This window comes from Netta rufina (genome assembly GCF_964035555.1).
Source record: "Netta rufina genome assembly, chromosome: 1".
NCBI lineage: Eukaryota > Metazoa > Chordata > Aves > Anseriformes > Anatidae > Netta > Netta rufina.
The window spans coordinates 146,066,142-146,091,438 of record NC_140123.1 but is presented as its reverse complement, the minus strand read 5'-3'; the positions used below and the strand labels follow the sequence as shown (position 1 = coordinate 146,091,438).

The 25,297-nt window shown below is 38.7% G+C and overlaps 1 protein-coding gene across 4 annotated transcripts in view; it reads left to right on the top strand.

The window, feature by feature from the left end:
* The window catches only part of DGKI (diacylglycerol kinase iota), a 174,806-nt gene that overhangs the window by 133,883 nt on the left and 15,626 nt on the right, over positions 1-25,297 (top strand). For all 4 annotated transcript variants that reach the window (XM_084303472.1, XM_084303471.1, XM_084303474.1 and 1 more), the window contains 2 exons: positions 10,904-10,929; positions 24,883-24,920. In XM_084303472.1, coding sequence (XP_084159598.1) covers positions 10,904-10,929; positions 24,883-24,920 — 64 coding nt within the window. The remainder of the gene's footprint in view (positions 1-10,903; positions 10,930-24,882; positions 24,921-25,297) is intronic.

Here is a 25,297-nt window from a genome sequence, read left to right as displayed (position 1 = left end):
CTTATTATCAAATAATTCTGTTATTCAGGATATAGATCCCCAGAGTGGATGGGGTGGGATTTGAGCTTCCTCTTTTCCCACCCACCTGCCCCTGAGCCCTCAGAATGAGGGCTCTTAAGGATTTTGTAGCATCTCAACTGAGATGCTGAGGATATTCACCCTGCTGACATGTTATTTTGGCAGACAGTAACATGCAAAATGTTCTTATGCACCATGAGACTACAAATTGGCATCTTAGAGAGATCTTGCTTCTAGACTGGCAAGCCACTTTCCAAAAGAGAAAAGTAAGCAGTCCAGTTCTCTTCTTCTTATATGACTTGAAGCAACAGAATATGCAGGTGCTTGAGAAAGGCACCTACCTACTGGACGTTGAGAAAGTCAACTGCCATCTAGCTTGAAAACACTTACCAAATATTTCCAGTAGATAAGGCAAGGGAAATGAGTTTTCAAAGTGGAATGGAAGTTTTGGAGTGTGTTTAAAGGATGAAATTGATGTTGACAGACTACAGATAGCTGGGTGCCTTAGTTTTAAATTGTTTACCATAACAGCTATAAATCTGTTTTTGCTCTCTGGCTGACTGCCAAGGCCAAAGTAGAAAAGTTCTTTCTTTTTTCTTTTTCTTTTTTTTTCTCTTTTCTCACTTCAACTTTTTTTTTTTTTTTTTTTTTTTTTTTTTTTTTTTTTTTTTTTCATTTGCTTCCATTCTTCTGGCTTGCTTAGTTTAGCCCCTGGAGTGAGAAGCAAAATCCATGCTGAGAAGTAAAGCAGCTGTATAGCATGGAAGACAGGGGATTGTATCAAGGCAGTCACTTCTTGTACAATTGTTTTATGTTTTGCTGGGTAAAAGAAAATGACATTGGATAATTTGATCTTTAGGGCCTACTGCTTTCCTGCAAATATCAGGCATGTGGTAACTGTAACTGGCAAGAGATGGGTAGAGGAGAGAGTGGAGTTGATGAGGCCACTGTGGGATATAAATGGCTTTCTGGAGTGGAAATAGCAGACCCAGAGCCCCCAGTGACATTACAGACACTGGAAGAAGGGCTAGTTAGGTTTAGTAGTGTGATACAGGATGATTGACAGAAAGAGAGCTTGTATTATTCTGGGCTTGCTTTAAGCAATCTGATAAATATAGGATAAATATTCTCCAGCGTTATAAGATTCCAGTCCAATAGATACTGGAAAAGTAGTGAACCTTGTTGTCTTAGGTAACATGTACGTATGTATTTGTGTATTCTTTTTCTTTATTTGTAAGAGTTGAAGTAAAAAAAAAATATCAACAAAACCCACCAACATCTAGGTCTTAGTTTTCTGAGGAACAGCAAGCTTGTGTCCCTGTTCTCTGTCCCTGCCATAAGGATCAGCCATCTGTTTGGAGAGGAGACCAGTTCTTAATGTGCTCTCATTCAGTACTAAGCTTTATCAAAGCGAAGGCTAATAAGCTTTTAGAGCTTCAGGGCACGGGTATGATGCATAGTCCTGTACATATGTAACACATGCATTTAAATACATAGTGTGTCCAATCTTTCACACTAGGACATCTCATAATTTGAATTCAGACTGTATTTATTGACTTCCTATTCATATTCTTAAGTTCTGGCTTAACAGGCCTGCAACAAGAATAGAAAGGTAATATTGTAAAACAAACAAACAAAATAAAACAAAACCAACAACAAAACAAACAAACAAACAAACAAAAAGCTGCTCTAAATTATCACACAGAAGCACTACTTTGTCTGAATTGACTGTGTTACACTCCTAAAAGCTAAACCTTTGCCAACTTTCTCTAACTCTTTAGATATCTACATGTTTTAATTTCAGCTGTGCCTGGAAACTGAAAAGGCAAGTATCAAAATACTATGCAGAAAAAGTTAGAGGCTAAGCACAGTCATGTGAAATAGGTCGTTGTTTGAGGTTTGCAATTTAGTGTTTTGGACCCACAAAGTTCACAGTATTTTGATGAGGCTGAGAGCAATATTTTGACATGAATATTCACTGGAATCTTGAATTAAAAGTGATTTTTTTTTCACTAGGGCTGCTTGAAAAATATCTTGGTGATCTGTTTTTGCTTGGTGTAGTTGTGTGTGTGCCAGAGGTTAATTTCTATGGAAAATGTTGCTTTGTTGAAAAACTACTTGTGAATATGGCCTGGGTTTAACATGCTCAGGCTGAGGAGAGACTCTCCAGTTTGTCTGTGAACTGTTGAGGATGAGGAAGCTCTTTTCCCAGGTTGGGTGTCTTGGCGTTGCTGCCCTTGTTCTTCCATGCCTTGGTTGCATGTTCTAGGTCCCTGGCTGCAGGCTTATATGTCACAATGTAGAAGAAACTGTCTGTTCTTTAAAAGCCTGATAAAGGTTATCTTGAGCAAGAGGAGAAAATCCTGACATCTGGAAAATATTCAAAGTGAGAGGGAGAAAAGTTGTCCCTGCTTGCCTGCTACCCCTCTGTGCTGGGAAAGGAGAACTAAAACCCACAGCTTTGTCTCAGGAGCTGAGACTGAGTGAGCATTTAGCAGTTTTGGCACAGAGGTGTGTGTTTGAGAGTGAAATACATGAAGAGTGGGGCCGTAGCACATAGCCTAGCTGCAGTTCCTGGCAGCATTGATGCCCATGGGCAAGCAGACACAGATGGACCTGGCTAAATTATGCCAAGAGCTGAAATCAGAGAGCCAGAGGTGGCTTAGAGCCAGTATAACCCTGACTCCTAGATTCTTGTTTCTCTGCCAGGCCTCTAAAAGTGTAGCACAAAACCATATATGAAACTCCCATTACAAAGTTTTATTCTTCATTATTTATCCCATAGCAGAAGTGTAAAGAGCTCAGCAATTCTGCTCTGCCTAGGATTATAGAAAGACCTGTGTGTTATTTTCATTAACTGAAGTTTTTTGTTTGTTTGTTTGTTTGTTTAAATCGATGGTAAACAAGTGAGGTTTGCTTGATGCTTAGCACTTGTGAAAATCAGACCACTTATTTGTGAACATTATTGCAAGCACCTTTTTGTAAAGGATTCCTGTTTCAGTCTCCCTTCTCCCAAAACCACTAAAGGCAATTTACCAGGAGTCACTGGTTTGCTTTGTGGTAACAAACATACCACTTAGGGCAGTTTCTAAGCTGTTTAGAAACCAAAGATGGCCTGAAATTATTTGGATGGTGTCTCAGGATACCAAGCTGCTGTTGTGCTTTCCCTTTATCCAGCCTCAGGGCAAAACTGGGATGTGACTTAATCAGGGTATACCTAATGTGCAAGCAGTGTGGCTGGCATGACTTTGCAGTTACCAAAAATCAACAAAACAAAAAGTTAAGGTTGCAAAAAAAAAAAAAAAAAAAAAAAAAAAAAAAAAAAAAAGACATTTGAGTTAATCTTTTCCTGAGAAATGTAAAAGTACACAAATTGGTTATTGAGAAAAGAAGTCAGATGTTTTGCTACCTGCTTGTTCTTAACATCTTTTTTTTTTTTAATTAAATTTCACGTAGGAAGTTAAGGTGGTGCTTATATCCAGCAGCCAGTTCCTTAACAGTCTGTCATTTCAACTGAATATTGAATGATCTGTCTAGATCTCACTTTATTTTTTTAGGGTTAGTGCCACATCAGCCACTGCCTTTCTTTTGCCTCTCCTCCTCGAATCTCTCCCCCCACCCAGGATTTGTTCAACAATTGTCAGAGTAGACCAGTGAAAATTTTAAAGATTTAATTAAAGTCTGGAAATGGAAGAATACCTATTCAAAGAGGCTTGGATCAGCCTTCTTAAAACCGAGTGTCTTATGTTCCCCTGAGATACTTTGGTGTCATGTGATGGTGAGAGAAACAGGAGCCAAGTATTAAAACAAAACAAACAAACAAAAAAATCACCTAGATCACCCTACATTGATCATGCTGGTCATGCTTTTTTTTTTTTTTTTTTTTTTTTTTCCGGAAAAGCCTTCTTCTCTACGGATGCAATACAGTTTTATTAACTTATGTTTTGATGGTGATTCCAAGGTAAAGCATTCTATTCTAATACAGACATTAGAACATTCTTCCCTGCCCTGCCCTCCTCTCTTAACATTTTGTTCTGAGATTTTTTTATTCCTTAGTTAAGCAGCAATTCCCAGAACACTCCTCTGGGTGTCAGTACAATTTCAGGTATAGCAGCATTGTGGTGCTCCACACCTTCATTCAAAGTATTTTACAGTGGACAGAGAAATACAGTAAATGCTAAGAGGTAAAAATTTAGATAGTGGTGAGACAAGATATGGAATATTTAAGGGACAGACATGCCTGAGACACAGTAAGGAATACATCAGAGCTGTCTTCATTTTTGTAAGAAGCACCAGATTACAATCCTGCATGTTGGGCTGTTCATGAACAGCCTGAGGCAGCAGTTTATGTGCAGGTATAGACTGAGGCTGCAGGAAGAAGCTACAGAGACACCAGAAAAAATGCTATGCTGATCTTTGTCTTTAACAGAATTAGAAAAAAATTAGACTCTCCAGACTGTTGGTACAGATTAACAGGGTATGTCTGAACAAATTTCTGCAAAATAATAAAAAACTTGGATGGAATTTTTTAGATTTAGGGAGCATAGCTGGTCAGAATTTTCCTGCATGCAAGAGACAGTGTTGCCATTGCCTATTTATCATCATTGCATATGAGAAATATCTGAGAGAAAAGAATGACAGAAAAGCTGGAGTAATAGTAGAAGAAAGCCTTGTAGAGAGGTTTATAAGATAGTTGAAAAAAATAGGTCAGAAAAGACCTCTGAAGGTCTAATGCACACCCCTGCTTGAAATAAGTCGTGTTGTAGATGAAGATGTTCAGAGGCTGGTCTGGTTGAGTTCTGAATGTCTGCAAGGCTGGAGATTCAACAATCTCTTTGCACAACCCGTTTTCCTCTTTGGTCATCTGCATGATAACTTTTTTTTTTTTTTTTCCCCTACTATCCAATTTTCCATGTTTCAACTTGTGACTGTTGCTTTTCATCCTGTTTTTCCTCCTCCTTCTTACTTCAAGAATGCTCTCATTTCTTTATACCTTCCCATTAGATAGCTGAAGGCATCAATAAGATTTCTCCCGAGCCTTTTCTTCGTTTACTAAATGACTCTAGCTCCCTCAGCCTCTCCTTGCCCTCACCATCTTTGTGATAATCACTCCAGTTTGTCAATGTCTGTCTTGTTTCTGGGAAACTCCAGACTCAGCACAATACACCTGATGCAGTCTCGCAAGTACTGACTAGAGGGGAAAAGTCCTTTCCATCTACCTTATGTCTATGCTCTTGCGAGTACAGCCCAGTATACAGTTGGCCTCCACTGTCATGAGATCACGCTGTTGATTGACATTCAATTTGTGGTCAGCTAACATCATACGCCCTTTTCTGAAAAGCTATTTTCCAGCTGGTAGCCCCTAGCCTGCCTTTTTTGCATGGGTTTGTTCCTTCCTAGGTGCAGGACTTTGAATCTGCCTTTGTTGGACTTGCTAACCCATTCTTCCAGCCTGTCAGGGTCGGAATTGGGCATGTGTAGGTTGAAAGGTGGGGAAGCTCTCAGTAATTCCTAGACTTGTATTTTCCATCAAGTGCCGTTGAAGAAAATAGTGTTGTCCAGGCTGAACACTATATTTAACTCTCATTGGGTTTCTCCAAGTAGGAGATGCTGAGGGAGCAGGAAAGCAAGCAGTTCTGCTCTTCTGCCAGTAAAATACAAGGAACCATCTGCAGCAAGGGCTGCAGGAAACTTGCCAGTCCCAGAGGGATTGATGCAGAGTGGTGAATGAGGGCATTTCTTTGCCTTTATTTGAAAAAATACTTAATTTGCTAAAACTTTTCTTTCATTACAACCGGAGAATATGTGAATAAATGCCACGGGGATGCCACTGTCAGTTCCAAAGAGATGTATGCAAAAAATGAGGAGGAGTGGATTTAATCTAAAAGCTCTTCCCTTTCGTTGCTCACAGGCAGGTATTGTCAGAGTGAGTGAGAAAGTTTGCAGAAATACATTGCTTAAGCAGGGAAAAAGAGGAACGGTCATAAAACCCAGCAGAAAGGCTGCACATGGATTGTTATTTGGCCTTTAAATTCTAAATGGCTGGTTTTAAATAGACCTGGTGCAGATGCTTTCTGCTACAGGTTTATTGATTAAAATAGCTGCTTTACATCAGCTCTGGGTTTGTTTCTCCAGAGGCTTTGTCTTCATGAATAATGTACCCAGTTCCTGAAATTTTGTTAGAATTTGTCTGCTGGAGGCTGGCTGTGTTTCTCTAGGTTCTTAAGCCTTGGTTGACTAGGCTCTAAATTGTGACAGTCCCTGCCCTGCCTTCCTTGGAAATGAATATTCCCTCTTTCATCCCTCCAGTGCTGAATAAATCTTGTGCTTGCACATTGAAGAGCGCACTGGGAAACAGCTGCAAGTGTTTGGCTGTTTGGGGAAGGTTTGCATGATGCTGAAGGCTGTCTTGGCTATACTGGGGATTAGAGTTTTGCCAGTAATTGATCCCAAGCCTGTAAAAGTGGAATGATTCCAGTGTGCTTTGGATCAGACCCTGAACTCTGAAGCACGGTGCTGCTTTAGGTGGGCACATCTCATGCCGTCAGTACCATAAGTCTTCCAATTTCCTGGAAGCATCTCATGACTGTATGATTAGAAGGCTTTTTACATTGTTATTCAGGCTTTTTTGTGCATTCTAAATATTTACTGGGAGGTCTTTGTGCATTTCATGTACGAACAGAAAGTACTGCTTTGTTTGCATAAGGAATGGTGGAGCAGGCAAAGTGCAGCTTCCACTTCAGACTGAGGCTTGCAAGGGCTGATATCTCTTCTGAGCAGAGCTTGCTACTTTGCAGCAGGAAGAGAACGCCACTGCAGGACCTGTAGCAAAAAGAGGGGTACAAACAGCATGGAAAGAAAATGGAGGTGGTAACATTATTTCTGTCCTCCTCTCTTCTCATCCTCTTCCTTATCATCACAGTAAAATTTGTCTAACTAGTCACTAAAGCAATAACTCTTCATAAAGCCAACACAGGGCAGGGAAGAAGTCAAGTTGCTACCTTTTTGTGAAAATATTAGAAATTGAGCTTCCCTTTCACACTTAAGTGTGTGAAAGTGCATTGCTGGTAAAAGAATGTCACAATTCTGAAAATGTAGCCAGCCATAGACATTCTATCCTCTTTACGCTCTTCTGGGAAGGATGGGGTGGTGGGGTGATGAGCCTAGAAGCTAATTTTAGCAGCACCGTTAATTTTCTGCAAGTTACATTTCCAGAAGGTAAGAACACAAGCAAGTAACTGTCGATACGAAAAAATAAGCAATTCTGTTCTGAAATGGCTAAGATTAGGATATTGCAGTGCCTGACGCTTTTCCTGTTTTTTTTTTTTTTTTTTTTTGTTTTGTTTTGTTTTTTTTTGTTTGTTTTTAATTTAATTTAATTTAATTTAATTTAATTTTATTTTATTTTATTTTATTTTAAGCAAATGGAAGTCTTTTCTTGATTTCATTTGGTAAAGTGTATTTATCCAGGTGGGGGCAAACATCTTGACATCATATTAGTTCTTCTGAAATATCTCTGACTTTTCTCTATTTTTCTAAGACATGGAAGTTGTGAGAATGATAACTTGACTCTTTATGACTGTAAAACAACTAAAATCATACTCAGAGGGCATCTGCCAGAGGCTAGCTAGATGTTTTCTTTGTGGACATTAGCAGCTGAGAATCCACCCTTCTCAGGACACCCATTTGGTGACCATTGCTGCCACAGTATATCCCTCGCACTTCTTAAAGAACTGAAAGAAAAATGTGTGACCGGAAATATGAGCATCCACCAGATTTTTTGCTGTCAGGCAAGCCCCCTGTGACTGTAGAGTGAGTGGATGTGGTTTAGAGCAGGTCATTAGGCTTTCTTTCTTTCCTTCCTCCCTGTCATAAGCATGGGGTAGCCCAAACAGTGCATAAAGTGCCCAGCACTATCAGCCTGGACTCTAAAAAAACTCAGCAGCCTCACTTCCTTATGCTATAGTTACAAGCAAGACTTCCCTGGGCGTAGTTAGGACAGTGCTTGAATGCTTTGGAAAAATCTCTCCTGCTTAAATGCATGGCCTGAAATTGTAGGACAGTGTTGAAAGTCTGCTCTACTCTTTGCCAAAATGCTCTTTCTGTGAGTAGTGGAATAAAGGAAGCCTAGTTTATTGTGGTTCATCCTTCAGTATCACACATTGTGGAAGCTCTTGTTGAGGCTTTCCTGTGGCTGAGGTATTCAGAACCTCTCTTTGTGTCTTCAAAGCTACCTCAGAAAGTTTGAGCGCATGTTATTGCATTTCCTTGTGAAAGCAATAATTGGGTCTCTGCCCCCTCTGTTAAAAATGGATTAAGTCAGCCAACTGGCTCAAATTTTATTAGGTTGAGGCAGAGATATACACATAATCAGAGCACCTTGGTGAGTGCATAGACCTTATTTTCTTAGGATACCAGCCTATGGAAAAGATGCTTGATGAAGCTTTACAAATGAAAACACTGCTAGTAGTGACAGTACTACCTGTTAGATTACTCACTGTTTAACCACTAAGTTCAGGGAATGCAAAAAAGGATCAGAAGTACATGGGATTAGCATTTTTTAAAATACATTCTAATTTGGGGCTCATTAAATGAGCACAAACATTTTTCATTTCTCTTTTCAGTGTTTGTATGGAGATAGTCACGTTATTGCAATAGTATCTCTTTATTTTTTAAGGGGCAAGTAACATCTGGTTTACCATACATAATGATGATCTAAATTATGTGATAATCCAACTGTTTAGTTTATTTTATTGTTTCACATAAAGATCTAAAAGGTGATGAAACTGTGCAATTAAGAAATGAAACAAAGGAATAAATTCCTCTGATACTGTGGGATACTGTGTTTGGAAATGGGTCTAGTGTCAGGATAGGTGAACGAAGGACCCTGGCATGACTCCTGCATGTAAAAATATCTTTAAGAACCTAAGCATTACACCTTTTGATATGGCCCATTCTGCATGGTGTAACCTTTTAGGAAATTCTATGTCTTGAGTTTTGACCCTCATAAGGGCTTCTGCTGAGGGTTGGCTTGCTGATTAAAGCTGTGGGAGTCTGAGTGATGCCTACTAATCCTCTGGGTTATCTGCATTCGTACCATATTTCCAGAGACATGGCTGAAGTTGAAGGGCATAGCTGGTTTGGTTGGCAGCAGAGTGGGAAACATAGTTATGATGTGCAGCAGTAGTGCGAGGATTTAATGGGAGTAGGGATTAATTAATTCTGATCCATACAGATACATTGGCTTCTAGCACAGTCAGAATCTTAATTAGGTAATCACATTTTTCCTTTCACAGTGACTGTTGCTCCAGCCATGCTGTAACTCTTTCATCTCTTTCTCTGCAATTTCATATTTTAAAAATAAAAATCTGCATACCTCATTAGGAAAACTTCCTTTTTTTTTTTTTTTTCCTTCTTTCCATCCACATGTGTGCATATCTGTTTCTGATGTCCTATGATCATTCAACCTTACCTTTCAAACCCCTATTATGGAATAAGACCAAGAATCCTTCCCCAGCTCCTCTGTTCCTCTAAATCCAGGATTTCCAATCCTTTGCTTTCCCTCTATCCCCCACTGACTCAGTTAAATATATATCTTTTCTTTCCCCTTTTGTTCCTTGTGTACTTTATTTTCCCTTCTCTGGCTGATTTTCAGATGTCAGCTTTGATCTGTTTGTTGACGACTCTAACAGTTTTAAATTTTTAGTAATTTGTTAGTTTTGTATATTGGTGCAGAATTAAATATATATTGGTAAGGAAGCATGAGTTGTTCCATTCACTGCAGGAACAAACTTCTTGTTACCTGTGTGGGAAGACTTTATATGCAGTTGAAAATCATTGTCAGAGAGGCGCTGAGGCAATGATCCAATCCACTGTGTTGTCAAACTGAGTCTCAATGACCAAGGCATATCCAAATTTGGCTGTACAAGTAGCCCAATTTTTCTGAGCCAAGCTATTGCAGCAAAGGCAAAAATGAAGGGCCAATAATTTACACCTCTTATGTTCTTTTTGTCATGTATGTTGGGCAATACGATGAGGAGTGAGTTCTTTAGTGAAGGGAACTGTGAAACAGATCCCTGAAATGTAGTGGGGACCTTCTGTTTATCAGCCAGAGCACTGAGATATCCCTCATGTTTTATAATGCCTTGCTCTTGGAGTATTGTCAGAGGTTTAAGTCAATGGTAGGGTATCCTCTAACTCTTGCGTTGGTGCTGTTAAGTTTATTTTTGCAGCACTTACATCTGTCCAGAGAGTGTTGTTTGTTTGTTTTTTTTTTTTCTTTGTCCATTTCTGTTGCCTTTGTGAAAGCAGCATTGGCTTATTATTATTATTATGAATTCATTAATTATGAGTAGTAAGAGAAATGGCCTCCTTAGTAACTGCTATTTCCTCTGAGGCTATTATTTCTTACACCACCTCTAGCTGTGAGGTTTCCTCCCGGCTTGCACTTAATTATGGTCCCTTTGATAATCTCTGGGGGATCAGGACTTTCTCAACAGGAACATCAGCTATTTTTGACAGTAACAGTAGTAGGTAAGTTCTTTGCCATGTATCCAAAAGAAACTATTTTCCTGAGTGCTTAATAGTGAGATCATGGTCTTATGAACATAATTCTATATGGCCACTCTGGTCTGCAGGACCTGCTGCTAGAGAAGGTCTTTGCATTTTTCTGCACATTTTTTTTGTTAGCTGTCTTCCATTCCTTCCTTCTAAGTAAGCCCAGGAATAAAACCTTTCAATTCCTCCATATCCAATTCCCCACAGTACAATTTGAAACTTCTTTGTGACCTTTTCATGCCAAAGTTTGATTGGACTTTGTGTTTTTTTTTTCTTTCTTTTTTTTTTTTCCTTTTTTTTTCTTTTTTTTTTTTTTTTTATATTTCAGGTCACCCGTCTCTTCAGAAGATCAAGGTAAGATCTGTTTTATGTATACAAATAACATTAAAAATGAGATTAATGACAGTTGTGTTGGGCAAAAATGACTTTATAAAAATGAAAGTTCAATGTTGCTCAAACATTCACACCTAGACATGAAGTACTTGTTCATTTAGTTGGGCCTGGCAGAAGCTAAGGCTATGCTGACTTATTTGTAAAATGAATCTTGCTCAAGCAACCTGAACCATTGGAAGTGTTTGCAATTTATACACATGACTGCATAGAGAACCTACGGAAAGTTATTTGTGGACTTAAACAACGATACATGGTTTTAGTGAAGATGAACTGATCTCTTATGGCTCACAGGACAGTACTTTTGTAACAGAGGAGAGAGGATTATGCTTTAAAGGCTTGAACCTAAGTTATCTTGGGTTACCTCAAAAATAAAATCAGTAGCAGGGTATGGAATTTAGCACAGCTAGGAGCTTCTACATGTAAAAATATCATTGTTTGAGTAGCAAGAGTTGGAGGCTATGGTAATGTGCTTGTTCTGAAGAAGGCTGAAGGGTTTAATCTTTCCCTATGGACTAAAGCAGAAGAATGCAGTGACTAGCTGGTTAATAACTTGACCAATTTAGGTTCTTAGAGCTAAGTTGTACATATATCCCTTTAGAGGACATTAAAGTATGGTGGCACTGATACTGAGGTCCAGAGGCATGCTGCAAGTCAGGAGGGAATCACACTGGCAGAGTTGCACAAGGAATGGGGAAAAAAAAAGAGGAGAATGAAACTGAGAGGGGAAAGTTCATTATGTAGCTCTGAATCTGTAATATTATTTTGGACTGCAAAAGAAATAAATATCTTTTTTTTTTTTTTTTTTTTTTTTTTTTTTTCTGGCATCCAAATTATATGCAGTTACAAAATCAGCAAAATTTCCGGACAATACAATAAGCATTATTGAAGAAAGGTCCAGATGTGAAATAGCAAAGACAATTGCATATGAAGATGTAAGGGGAGTCTGAGCATGGAAATGTGTGGAGTGCTACACAAGTGAGCAATAAAAATACTAATTGAGGTTTTGTGGGACTCTAGAGATGCTACAGAGTGTAACTGATGTATGTTTGCTTGGAGTGGGAGGTTACTAGTTAGGTATTGACCCGCATTGTCCTTTGCCTCAACCGAGACCTTTTTAATCCAGTATAGTGGCTGTCAAACATACCATCATTAATAATTTTTTTTTCTATCTCCTTGACATGTTATTTCTTAGTAAAGAAAGCTATAGGAATGGATAAAGAGGTTAGACCAAAGATCCACCTAGTCCATTCCTACTGCCTGATAGCAGTGGATCCCCTGACAAGATGCATGCAGTTTGACTTTGCTGCTCACTCTACTTCCAGTGATTTGCAGCACACTGACTTTGTGAGCGAAAGGTAGCTTTCTTATTTAATAGTTCATCTGTGTTTTATCATGACTATATCTTCTTAATACAAAGTACTAGAGACGTGTGAGATGTTAACAGTATTTACCATTTCCCTAGCCCTCAGAATAAATTTGAAAACACTATGGTTTATTATGCTGTTTCAAGATCAGGACTTAATCTTCTTAGTGGATAAGATTGTTAGTGATAGACTGCTCTTGCTTTTCCATTTCCCTTCTATTTATTCTATTGCTTCATTTTTTATCTATTAATGGAGAAACAGACAGTGTAGAATGTATTTCCCACTATAACTTTAAACCTCAGTATTTTCTACTATCATAATGCATTCCTTCTTTCCAGTATTTTTATACTGTTCTATTCTTTCTCAAAATCTTCCTGTTTTCCATCTACCATCTGCTGCGAAGGGTCTGGCTTTTCAGCCTTGATAAACATCTCAGAGTAGCCTCCTCTTTCTCACTCTTCCCTTTCTGCTTTAAGAAACCTTCTCTGAAGTGCAGGATGAAAGGCCAGTGTCTCCTTGACCAGTTACTGATGGCGTAGTGCTAGTTATTCAAATTTTTATGTTTCATGACTGTGACATATCTGGCTAGATTTGTCAAACATTTAAATATGTAAGAATGTATCTCAAACACAAAAGATTTCCCATGCCCCAATGATTTTTTCAGAAAGAGAGGACCAATACCTTGGATTTCCTCTGCCCTGCTGTGCCACATGCAGACCATGGTAAATGAGCACAATACCAAAAGGAAAACATGACAGATGTGCTGTACCACAAGCTGATTTGAGCCTAGGTGCTTCTCAGCCCACTTTAAGCATAACTGAGAAAGCATTTCAAATTAGTCTTTGATCTGAAATCTATCTAAGCACAAAATGAGCTAATCCACGACAGAGCTGAAAATTTCTCTCTGACCTGTCTGCCTTTTAAAGTGTTTATGCACACTTCTACTGGCATATTTTTCTTGGAGTAGGGATCCAGGAATCAGTATTAGGACTTTTATTTTCATTAATAACCAGTACTCAACTGTCTGCTTATTCAACATGTTAAACAGTTATAAGTTGATTTATAAGCCAGTATTGCTTTGGGGTATATAGCGGGTTAAAATCCAACCATAGAATAATCTACATCAATGCCATCACGTTTTTCAGCTGGTTTTCCCTATTACGAGGCACCTTTCTAGTGCTGATTTACTGATGTGTTGGCCATAACCGAGAAAAGACACTTTCTCTGTTGTGTTGGATCTTTTATATTAACTTCCCATTTGGTTCCTGGTCTTTGTTTTTTCTTCTTTAATCTTCAGTATTTTTTTTTCCCCTAAAATTTCTGTGTTTTTCTTTCCCATCATCCTTGTCTTCTTTTTCAAATGTCTCTTTCTCCTTGTCTATGATCTTCTGGTTGCATTGTGAATAGGTTCTTGCATTGTGCTCATCACTTTGGTTTCTCAATGTTCAGTGTTCAGCACCTGCTTCCTGTTTCTAGTTGTAAGCAGTAGTTTTAGCATCTGTAGTGTAGTAACAGAGTTGCTATCAGAATTAGCATCTTATATGTCACTTCCATTAATCCCTGAAAGGACAACGCATTGTGCTGTATGAGGAGAGGGTGAGGATAAAGCACCATCTGTCTGGGACTGGGCATCTATTGAACAATTGTAGTAGTGCACAATGCTCCTTGTTGTGAACACGTGTTAAAGGCACCTTTATCAGCTACAAAACAGAAACACTTTAATTGCCACAGAAAGGGAAACAGTGCTAATAGAAAATCCCAAGCCTCACAAGCAAACAAACAAAATCTCTCAAAGATTTTGAGAAGGTTCTTGTCTTTGTCTTTGGTACAGGTATTTAGGAAATGAGTATTTAAAGAATGAAATTCATCCACTTTCTTTGTTTTTAAACAAAACAAAGCACCAAAACACAAAAAGAACAGATAGAAAAGCTAACCCCAAATTCCCTAATTGTCTGACAAAATGGAACTAGCTAAGTAAAATTCAAAGCATAGTAGTTTAGAGAGGAGCTTAGAGTGGAAGCCCACAAAACTGAGCTTTTTGCCTTTTCTTCTAGCAGATGAGCTTTATGTTGCATCAGCATAATTTCTAGCAGGCTCTGCTATGTTAAACTTAATATCTTTTTGCTGCATTACATTCCAAATTCATGAGGGAGTAGGGCACAAATGAGAAATTAAGGCAAGAGGCAAATATATTCAAAGGAGATATTTTGGAGACAGTCAGTTATTACATTGTCATAATATGACACAATGGGTGAAGATGAAGAGTGATTTTCTTTTTGAAAAGACAAACGGAGACACCCAAAGATCTCTCAGATTCTGTCAGGGAATGCTTTTATGATAGTCACCCAGTCTGGATATATTGTCCTTAGGAGGTATTTTTGCAGAGCTAGGGGTACATTAGAAGTGAAGTGGGGGTTAAATGGTGACCTTCAAATTAACATTTTTTGAAGAATTTTCTACAGGAATTGCTTGGCATAGTTTCAAACTGGAAGCTTAGGGTTGGAGATACAAACCTCTAGATGCCCCTCTGGGAGAAGAGAGCTGCTGTATGAATTATAAGGAAGGGAGTGATCAAGTGTTTATACAGAAGGTGGTGACAATTCCATTCCATACAGCAAAATGCTTTGCTGTCCAATACAAACTTCTCCCTTTGAGGCAGGATGTGCTGTGCTTTATGGTGTGTACTCCAGTACTGTCTGCCCCATTAAGGAGAAGTCAGAACCCGTGAAAAAAGAAGAAGGCTGTAGGAGTCTCATAAAAGAGCACAAGAGCTGAGAACACACTGGCACATGAGGATTTCCTGTTCTCCCTGGAAGCCTTGGGAGGCTGGCCTTCATGCTGTCAACATTCTTTCCTATTTTTGGAGTTACTGTTAGTCTTGCTAGTCATAGTTTGCAAAAGAACAGTCTCCTCAGGAGTTTTTTGTATTTTTTATTTTTTTTAAGTATTCTGCTATCTGAATAAAAGGAAGAGCAGAGAACTTCAGAGGAACCTAAACCTCTCAGTGCTGGTAGAATCATTTAAAAAAAAAGAAAATAAAAAAAAGCACCTCTCTTTTATACACCATATTCCATCATTCCATCAAAAGAGAGTGATGGTTTTGCACAGCTCCAACTGAGAAGCTATATTCTTCAGAGTGATGTTGCAGCCATTTACCTAGCAACAAATTAAGATGTCTTGGAATGCTTTCACTGCGCAAATCAAAGACAGTGCTGTGGGGGGGCTCCTGACTGCAGGTATTTATTTTGATTAATTAGCCACTTTGGGAAGAAAGCCCTCCTGGACAGTGTTTTGAAAGTCTGTCTGTGGCCAGCTGAGCCAACAGTTGTGTGGGGATCTGCTCTGAATTTGTTCACTCACTTCTCAGCTCAGCAGAGGGTGGGATTGGTGTATAGCCATGGTACCTATGGCAAGAGAAAGTGTTCTGTCAAACCACTCCTCCAGGCATGAGGGAGATCCTCTTAGTCTGAAATCTTTAAAAGGTGCCCACACCCCAGCTCCTATAATATCTAAGCAGGCTGAGGGATCAGTAGGCAGCTGGGAGGGAGAGATCTGGCAGATGTGGGCATCTGAATGACTTGCAGAGGAAAAATGGGAAATGTTTCTTTCCCATTGGCCACTATCTTTACCCTTTCCTCTTAGAAAGAAGTAGGAGCAATGAAAGTGTTGTCTGGATCAGGGGCCCTGTTTTCAAGCAGAAGCCCTGAGTAACCTTGCAATGTACTTCACTCCTGGTTTTTGTTTCTGGTGGAGGCAGTGATGCTGTCTGTGGTCAGATAAACGTGGTAACCTATTAATGTAAAAGAGGAAAACAATTCCCTCCACCCACTCAAGACCTCCTCCAGCAAATAAATGCTTGAATTGACTTTCAGATTATTTAGTCCTACTATGAAGACCTATTTGCTGAAGATGAGTTACTTAGATATTCCTAGGCAAAGGCACTGCAGCCAGCTTTGCAGTGGCAAAAACCTGAAGGGATTGCGATAGGAGTGCCTAGGATAGGAATGATCCACCAACTTAGGAAAGGGGGAGGGATAGCATGACTCACAGTGTTCCTTTTTTGTTATGCTTTCTTATTTTTAAATATAAAAATAAATCACTGCTTAATCATTTTACCTAGAACTCCCTTCCTGCCAAAGTAATACAACCCTACTGATAAAGTGGCTGCATTAGTCAGCCGAAGTCTCCCTGCCTGGTGTTCTTGCTTGATCAGAGACATTCTCTTCCACCACATCACTCCTGAAAATGACAGTAATTGTTCCTGTCTTGGCTTAAAAATAAAAATGGTGGATGGGAAAAAGGAAAAAAAAAAAAGTCACGATGCCTGCCAGATAGTACTTAGTTTATCTGCAACTCTTTTTTTTTTTTTTTTTTTTTTCTTGACCATTTATAAAGGAAGTCCTTTTTCCTTATGGTTATCCTTTCTCTTTGTAAAACTGATTGAAATGGTCTTGCAGGAAAAGTTCAGCATTAGTGTTTGAATACTTCCACTCCTAACTTTTAATTGCACTCTTAGCTCAGCACCAATGCCACATAAACAATTCAGGGTGGACTCTAATTGGCATCAAATTACCTTTAAACTAGTCTGACAGTGCAAATGGGACCTTAAAGACAGTTTGAGTGTAATTTACATCTGCTTGAAAGCCTCTTTATCCTTCCAGAGTTTTATGAAGGAACTTCTGTGTAAGCGAGAATTTGGCCTTTCTTTTCCTTCATGAAGCCTGTGTATGATTATTTTTTTTTCTCTCTAAACAGTGTTTTGATACTGCGTGTTGTTTAAATCTAAAATTCTTAAAAGGAAAAGGTTTTTAATGCATATTTATAACCACCTGAGTAATGGATGTTTTTTTCATGATAAGTTTTTATTTTTTTTTTTATTTTTTATTATTTTTTTTAATTCCCAAACAGCTGCAGTTAAAACTGTGTCAGTTCTCTCCTTTGTATTTGCACAGGATGTGGTACTTTTGTAGCTAAAGGACAACCCAAAATGTTTAGAAAGACTTTCTAACTCTTTGTGCAATCCTAGAAATAAATGTTATTGAAGTATGACTTATTCAGGCGTCCAGCATGCTTCAAAGGTGTCTCTTAAACCACAGGAGACTGTATGCTTATGCACATGTTTTTCCTGTACAGATGGATTAGCTGGAGATGCTATGTGAAGGCCTTCATAATATTCCCCTTGCTGAATAGTTGTCAGACTTCTGTCTGGCTGCTGTTCAGCTGATGTGCTTTTGAGCTTTTGGTTGCAGCAGGTTGCTGCATTGTGTTTTCTTGGTCTCTTGGGAAGATTTTGAACTCTTGGGCTCTTTTTCTGGTTTTCTTTCATGGAAATAGTGCCTCACAGCACTGCTCTCGTGAGCTACCTAGACCAGTGCTGAAACTCTCAGATTCCCTAAGAAGCCTAAGCCTTTCCCAAAGCTGAAATCCTGTGGGGAAATCTTGTTTACCATCAGTTTCTTTTGGGTACTGCATAGTGGCAGCAAACAGAAACGTTTTGTAAAGTTTCAAAATCAATCAATCCTTGCTGTAGTCAGCATGAGAAACACTGTGTCCTGTAGGCAAGAAATCACCAAATTGTATATATTTTTCCTGTCTTATTTCCATCATGGTTTTTAAACAGTCTTTAGGCTGAGGTGTAACTTCTCTAGGAAGTCAAGAAACCTTTGCCTCTTCCCAATCCCCATGCCACACTGTTCCTTCAGTAAGGAATAAACTTCTCAAAAGGGATAGTGAGAGGGGTTTTTTTTTAATTTTTATTTTTTATTTTTAGTTATAAATAACTTTAAAAACTGATGTCTCTTTGGGCTTACAGGCAAATTTCCTGCCAAAATATCCCTTGTTTGGTTATAATGGTTATAACGGTTTGGTTATAATTCTCAAGTATTGAAATGTGAGGCTGGTATGTTAACCATCTTTTTGCTCAGCATCAGAATTGTTAGAGTTCAAAAACAACAGAAAAATGTTATTCTGTTTGGTGCAAGATTTTATTTTTATTTTATTTTTTTCCTGCTGCAATACATGAGCTTTAGTTTAATGTGAAGGTAAAAATCAGCATAAAAAGAAAACAAGATCAAGGTTATCACCTGACAGATATACCCAAGAGTCTTGCTATGAAACACCATTACTCAGCTTTATTTTCAGGCAGATTCCCATGGCAGATTTTACAGTGTGTTCTCATGAAAGTGAGCTTTTTTTTTTTTTGCTTTTTTTTTTTCTTTTTTTCCTTTTCCTACATGCAACAGTAAGAAAAAAATCATTCTGTTGTGCACCATTGTAATAATAGGTTCCAAAGTCAGTGGGCATCCCTTACTAGGGCTTGGTGCAGGTTTTTGGCCCAGCTGATGAAAATTTGGTTGTAAGAGTCAGACAGCTATTTAATGCAAAGTCCTGTTTCAGTGAACATAGAAGTTATTTTCTTGTGCAGAAGTTCAAGCAAGCCTTTCTAGTGGACAATTTGATTTGTTGAGGACATTTTTGTTAGCTAGTCTTTTGACTCTCATACCCACGTAGAGCTGTTTGTTTCTGTGTGTTTTTTCTTTGCTTTATTTTTGTTTGTTTGTCTCAGCATCTAGGAAACCCCTCTACCAACAAGGCTTTTTTCCATTTACTTTTCTTTTTCATTATCTCCAGTAGTTGTTTCCAATACTCGCAGGTGCATAAAATACATGAAGAAACATTTAATTGCTCTTTCCACTTAGCTTAGCTTCAAAGAGAAATGTTTAAGCATCACCAGCTTTGGTAAGCCCTGAGACTTTCTGTAAATCAAAGACCTGAAAGCTTGTATTCATTCCAATAAAGCATTATTAATTTTTAAATTTAATTTCTCTATTTTGTAGATAGTTTGGCAAACATATTTTAAAGTGTTTTTTTTTTTTTTCTTTTTTTTTTTTTTTTTTCCCTGTAACTTTAAAAGCAGATTAAATAGTAGGATGAAGTAACTAGCTTGTATGTAGAGATTCAAATGTAGAGATTTTTAACCTTTCTTTTCTGTGGATCCCTAAAATCTGTCTATGGGACTGGCAGACCCTTCAGATATGTCATGTGTATGCTCTGCTGTATAATTTAGAAGCTTGGTTTTTATAGTCATCTTGGAAGGCAAGTAGTCCACAGACCACCTTCTGCCAGCCAAGGTTGAAGATTGTGGCTAGAGTAGAAAAAGAGTCAGTTCTGTACATTTCTAGGAAAGTTATGTTATTGTCAGTTTTTGGTATTAGATTTGATCTTTACTGGATTGTACAAAGCTGTTACAAGAAAATTGTTGTTTTATAGAGAAAACAATGTATTTCTGAATGATAATCTATCTGGACTTCACACTCACTTGAAAGCTTAGCTTTTCGAGTGATTGAAATATACGTTATTATTGATTTATATGAAACCGGTGTGAAATTAGGAATAAGAGCTTGTTTTCTTACCATTTTTGTATTGCTGATCTTTAATAGCTCAGAAGAATCCAGCTGTGTAAAAAGAACACCCTTCTAGTCTGGGTCTGCTTTTAACTTCTCAATGTGTAAAACAGTAATTACTTTAAATTTCCAGTTCTATGAATTTCACATAGTCCTCTACAGTAATAAAGAGCTGGAAATGTTCTGGAAGTTAATGATAGGCCAAGTTAAGTTTAATAACTGTCAAGAAATTTGATGATGTCATCTTCTGCTGCAGTTTCTTTATCATTATCAGCTCAGCAAGGTTTGAGTGAGGCAGTATTTGAGGAGGTGATCCTTAAGAATTCCCTTGAGCAAATCTAGCAGGAAATGGTGTTGCACACTAAGATTCAAATTCAGAAGGATTGACAGAAAAGCCTTAATGTCTAATATATTAATTAGCTGCCTCTAACCAGAAAGAAATACCCAGTACTGCAATGTGGATGGTGTATTAATTCCATGTTCTGTATCTTAGAATGAGATGGATAGCTGTAGGCAATGTCCGACTGAAATTTCTGCAAGGTCCTGATCCCTTCAAATCATCAGCTATCTTACTCTGTCTTTTGAAAGAGCTAAAGATTTTATCAGCCCTAACTTTGTTATGTGTTGGAGTTATAGTAGGTAAATCCCAACAGAATTCCCCATGTACTTAAATGAATGAATCCTTATTTATTGTTATACACTGTCCAGATACATAGTTAGCCTTGCATTTTTTAACCCATTTTAAGGTGTATTGTCATAAATAATACTTTGCTCTCACACAGCACATTTCATTCGTAGGCCTCCAGTTAGCTTCATTTTATCTATGGACGTGACAACTCGTTTGTGCAGTACTTACACTTTAAAGCAGTTTTCAATAATTCTGCTCCCTCCAGTGACTCTCCTTACACCCTCCATGGAAGGATTCCTTGGAGATGGTGAAAGCTTCAAAGGAGCCACAGAATTTTATCAACATTCACAGGGGTTTAGTTTGCATAATGTCAGCAGTTGCAACTATGATCAGGGAAGGGTCAAATCAAGTGTGCAATATGACTGTTAAAATCTGGAGAGTGTTTATGGCTATCAGTCTCACTAACGATTATTTATGTAACTTGCTAAATATCCTGAGCATTGCTTGGTACCAGGAGTATCATCCTCATTTTAAGGAGTAGTTGAAATGAGGATGCTCCATTTTGTCCATTTTTGGCTGTTTTTGCAGGCAATTGGGCATGTCTCCTGGCATAATGCACTCCTGAAGAATCTCCTCGCTGTCTTACTTCAGCTCTTAATTTAGCTGCTCCAGCTGGGAGGTCATTTCCTGTAAAACTTAGATTGTCTGTGGAGGGTGATGCACAACAGGAGCTGTAGCAGGGGTTCCCAGTTACTTTCTCTGGAAGATTACTTCTCTTCTGGCCATCCAGGCAGCTCTGTGAGACCAGCCTCCTCTAGGTATCTCACAGCATCTGAAGTTACTGAGTGCAAATACTTGACTTCTTTGTTATCTTCCCAGTGTTTAATGACTGGTTTTGCAGCGCTAAGTTGTAATGCTGCCAACACATATACAAAACCAGGGAGCAACTGTGGCTCAGTAGGTTAATTATATGAATAGGAAACAAAAATGTTTATTACAACTCTGTGACCTTAAAATTTATCCTTAGAATAGGAAATAAAAATAGCTGTTTCCAATAGAAAAACTGGGTGCTAACATGGAAATAGCATGAATAAGGCATACCACAGGAAGTGTATTATTATGTGGATGTGCTGGGAGGTAATTTTTATTTCTTAAGCTGCACTAGCTTGCAGAATTACCAGAATTCAATTAGCAGCCTTTTTAACCTGGCTTTTTTTTTTTTTCTTCTTTTTTTTTTTTTTTTCCCTGTTAGTGCATTATTCACTTTGAATGGTTTAATATTTAATTTACAATTCAAATGTATGTTTTGTTACGTTTTTATTTTTAATGCAGCACCTTTTGTAAGTTGACCTAGGGAGGTAGCTAGAACCATGTGTCAAAATTCACCCCAAGTTGCTGCTCCCTAGCAGCCGTTATACACATAGACTGAATTTCTGTCTGTCCATATCTTTGCAGGTAAGGTCTCTGTCAAGATCCATCTCCCCAGTCAGTGATTTATATTTGCTGGCTGTTTCAGCAGAGCAGTTGGTGACGCTGCAGAGAAGGGATAGAGGCTGTCTGTAGGGGTGTACTGGTACAGAGGGTTGAACTTTGCTGAGAAGGCAGCCCAGGGTGTCTAGCACTGCGACAGGCTGAGTGATTCCTAGTTATATGGACAGAGCACTTGAGTCTCCAGTCTTGTCAAGCTGTCACATTTCATCAGCAATAAATCTGCTTGCTAAATAAATGAAAAAGGTAATAAAACATTTCTATTAGTCATGACAAATGCTTGTCTCAGGAAAAGCTGAGAAAAAAAAAAAGACTTAATTTAAATATTTATTAAATCAAGTAATTTCTGAGGCTTCTTTAAGACCTGAAGGTATGTTATGATATAAAACAATTGAATAATTCATGTTATATATTGCATGAGTGGTGCAGTGTTGCTCAGAAGAAATAAAACCATTCTTACTTTAATGTTTCTAATTTTAAGGTAGTTTGGCATTGCATGTTAACCATGTTTTTGTCCAATTTCTCATTCAACTCTCTTTTCAATACCATCTGCTTGCTTGTTTTAACAACTTCTTTTACAATCAGGTGATTTTTGCTATCTTCACCCTCCTCCTGAATATGCCCAGCAGTCCCATCTGAATTTATTGGGTTAGTGTGCTAAGCAATATTCATAAGCGTATGCAAATGTGAACCCTGTTCTAAAAAAACTTTCCCCATTTCTAGTTCAATACCTTCCAAGTCTTCCAGAGTTGTGGCTTATTTTACAGTAGTCTAATCTACTTGTTATGCCTGTTGGTTTTGTTGATCTGTAATGTATTCATTTATGCAATAGGTTCTACTCTAACAAAGCACTTAAAATTAAGATTGAAGGTAGGCTTGGTGACAAGACTGTGATTAGCTCAAAGCTAAGTACCTGCCTAAATACTTTGCTGGATTGGATGCTTAGAAAATATAGGAAAAGATTAGTTTAATTTTGTTGAATGTGTTTTAGAGCTGTTTTACCCTAATATCACCAGACCATCCTCTGGTTATGAGTACTCAATGAAGAAGATTTGCCATAGATTGCTAGGCTTTTCTTTTGACTTCACTATTTTCTAGATCTCGTTGCTGTCTTTTCTGAGCTATAACCTTAGCTAGCAGCTCTGTTTTGCATGACAAAGTGCATCTTTGTCTCTTAACAAGTAATTTCAGGGCAACTGTGTATTAAAATACTGGATGTAGATGGCAATGAAAAGCTGATGTCACCAATTCATTTGACTTCTGCACGTGTGAGGAGAGCAGAATAATTATACAATCCCAGACTGCAGCAGCCCACCCAGTAACTGTATCTCTGAGATCCAACCTGTGATTAAGGAGGAAAAAGATGAAATGAATGGCACAAGGGCCACATTCTGCTCTTGTATTAATTTGTCCTGAGCCAGTATTAGAAATGCTGGGAAGAAAAAAAAAAAAAAAAAGGCTGTCCCCCCCTGAAAATGAAATCTGAGGAAAAGATGTGTCTGTATTTTTCCAGTTCGTTATCTTACCTGCTGGTGTTTGTTTTTTCCATTCCTCAAAGCAGTGTGTCCTAGCCCCCAACAGATGCCAGGGGATTTACAGGACTTAGTTTAACTTATGCTCACTGTAAAACAGCTCCAAATCCAATGTTACAAGAATTACCCGTGATTGCAGCTCCTGCTTTCCTGAATTAGCTAGACTGTTTTTTCTTTTTGTTTTTCTTTTCCCATTGCTGTGAGACCAGGGCATTACACATTGCTGAGACCCCTGAAAGCCACACACAACTCCAGGTGTTTTCAGAGAAAGGGACATTTGTTGAGTCATCTTTGCATACCCTTCTTCTTCTGCAGTGTTTAGCTTGGATGTATTGTCACTTCTGGAGCTATAACAAGCTCCTCATGAAATTCACACTGTGCAGTTCCTGTGTGTTATTTCTCAGGGGCAAGTCTGTACTATGGATTTCTTTCCCCCTTGTTCCTCTCTACTTGAGTTTTTGGTGCCTTTATCAAGGATAGTACTTGAGCAAATGCTTCACTTGATTGCACTGCCTAGCCTTGAGGGTAGAAATGGGGTTAGGCACACTTGAAAAGATATGAACTGAGGCAAATGTTTAAAGCTTTCTTTGAATCTTCTTCTTCGCATCAGCAAACTAAATAACTGCTTTCCCAGAAAGACTACTCATAATTGTTTTTACTATAAATATTATGATAGCGAGAAGGAGAAAAGAAGGTGGTTACTTGCTTGCTACCAGTAGTGTTACTGAATGTAGCCTATACCCAGGGCAATACAGAGTTCCAGGCTCTTGCCCAACTTGTTCTTTCTCCTGGACTTGTCCCAACAGGTGTTGGCAGTGAGTAGACCTGGGCTCTATTCACAGCTCTGCCCTGCCTTGCTGTGAGCCCTTGTTTACTTTTCCTCTCTTTGTCTCTCTTTCCTTCTGCATCCCTTTACATTACAAAGGGTGAGGACTGACTCTTGCTCTGTGTTTGACCCTGCCTGCCCAACTGGCAGTACTTGCTGTCCAGCTGGCATATCAAGGTGTTCTTGTAATACAAATAAATATTAAGAAATCTCTATTTTGCCCCTCAGTCATCTGTCACTTGGGACTCTCTGTGTCATTGACACTGACTGACCACGTCATCATCACTATGAGTGGTCTGAGGGTTCTTTGTGCTGGACATAGGTGTCCTCAATTAAGGCTCAGGTGCCAGGGTCTCAGCCCCAACCTGTGAACACTGTTGAAAATTCCCTAAAGTGCTTCAAGGCAATAATTCAGACAGAAGCATGAAATTCCAGGGCAGCGTTGGAAACACTGCCTTGATGTCCATATAGCATTCACTCAACATGGGCAATCTTCCTTCTGCCTTCCTCACGTGTCAGTCCAGAGTCCTCATCAATTTTGGTAGTATATGAGTGCACAAGTGGGTTGAGGCATTTGTCTTAATCCAGACATACTGTGAGGTATGTTCTCAGCTGAGAGGCCATATGCAGAATACTTTCTGACTAACATTAGTTTTCTGTTTGTCTTTTACAGCACTTTTACAGGCAGTCATAGCTGGTGATCTGCTGAAGGTAAGCACAGAGCACTGAGTGTCCACGTTTTCACAGCTATTTGCAGGTCTGATATACTGTAAATTATATCACACCTCTGCTCAGAACATAAATAGACTGCTGTAGGGACTGCTGGCAAATGCTATTTTACAACCTTTCCAGGAAACCTTGAATATTAGGGGAACACATCAGTCAGGTGAGGTGTGAAATTCGAGTGAATAGGATCTGGTGTTAGGCAGCACCTTTCAGCCCAGGATCCATAGTGCACTGTGTGGAGCAATGTGTCAGTTACTAACAGGGAAATTACTATACTAGCAGAGGCAGCACTGAACCGGGTAGTTCTGGTGCAGCCTTACACGGTAAATGAGATTTTATTGTAGTGATATTGGTGACCAAGC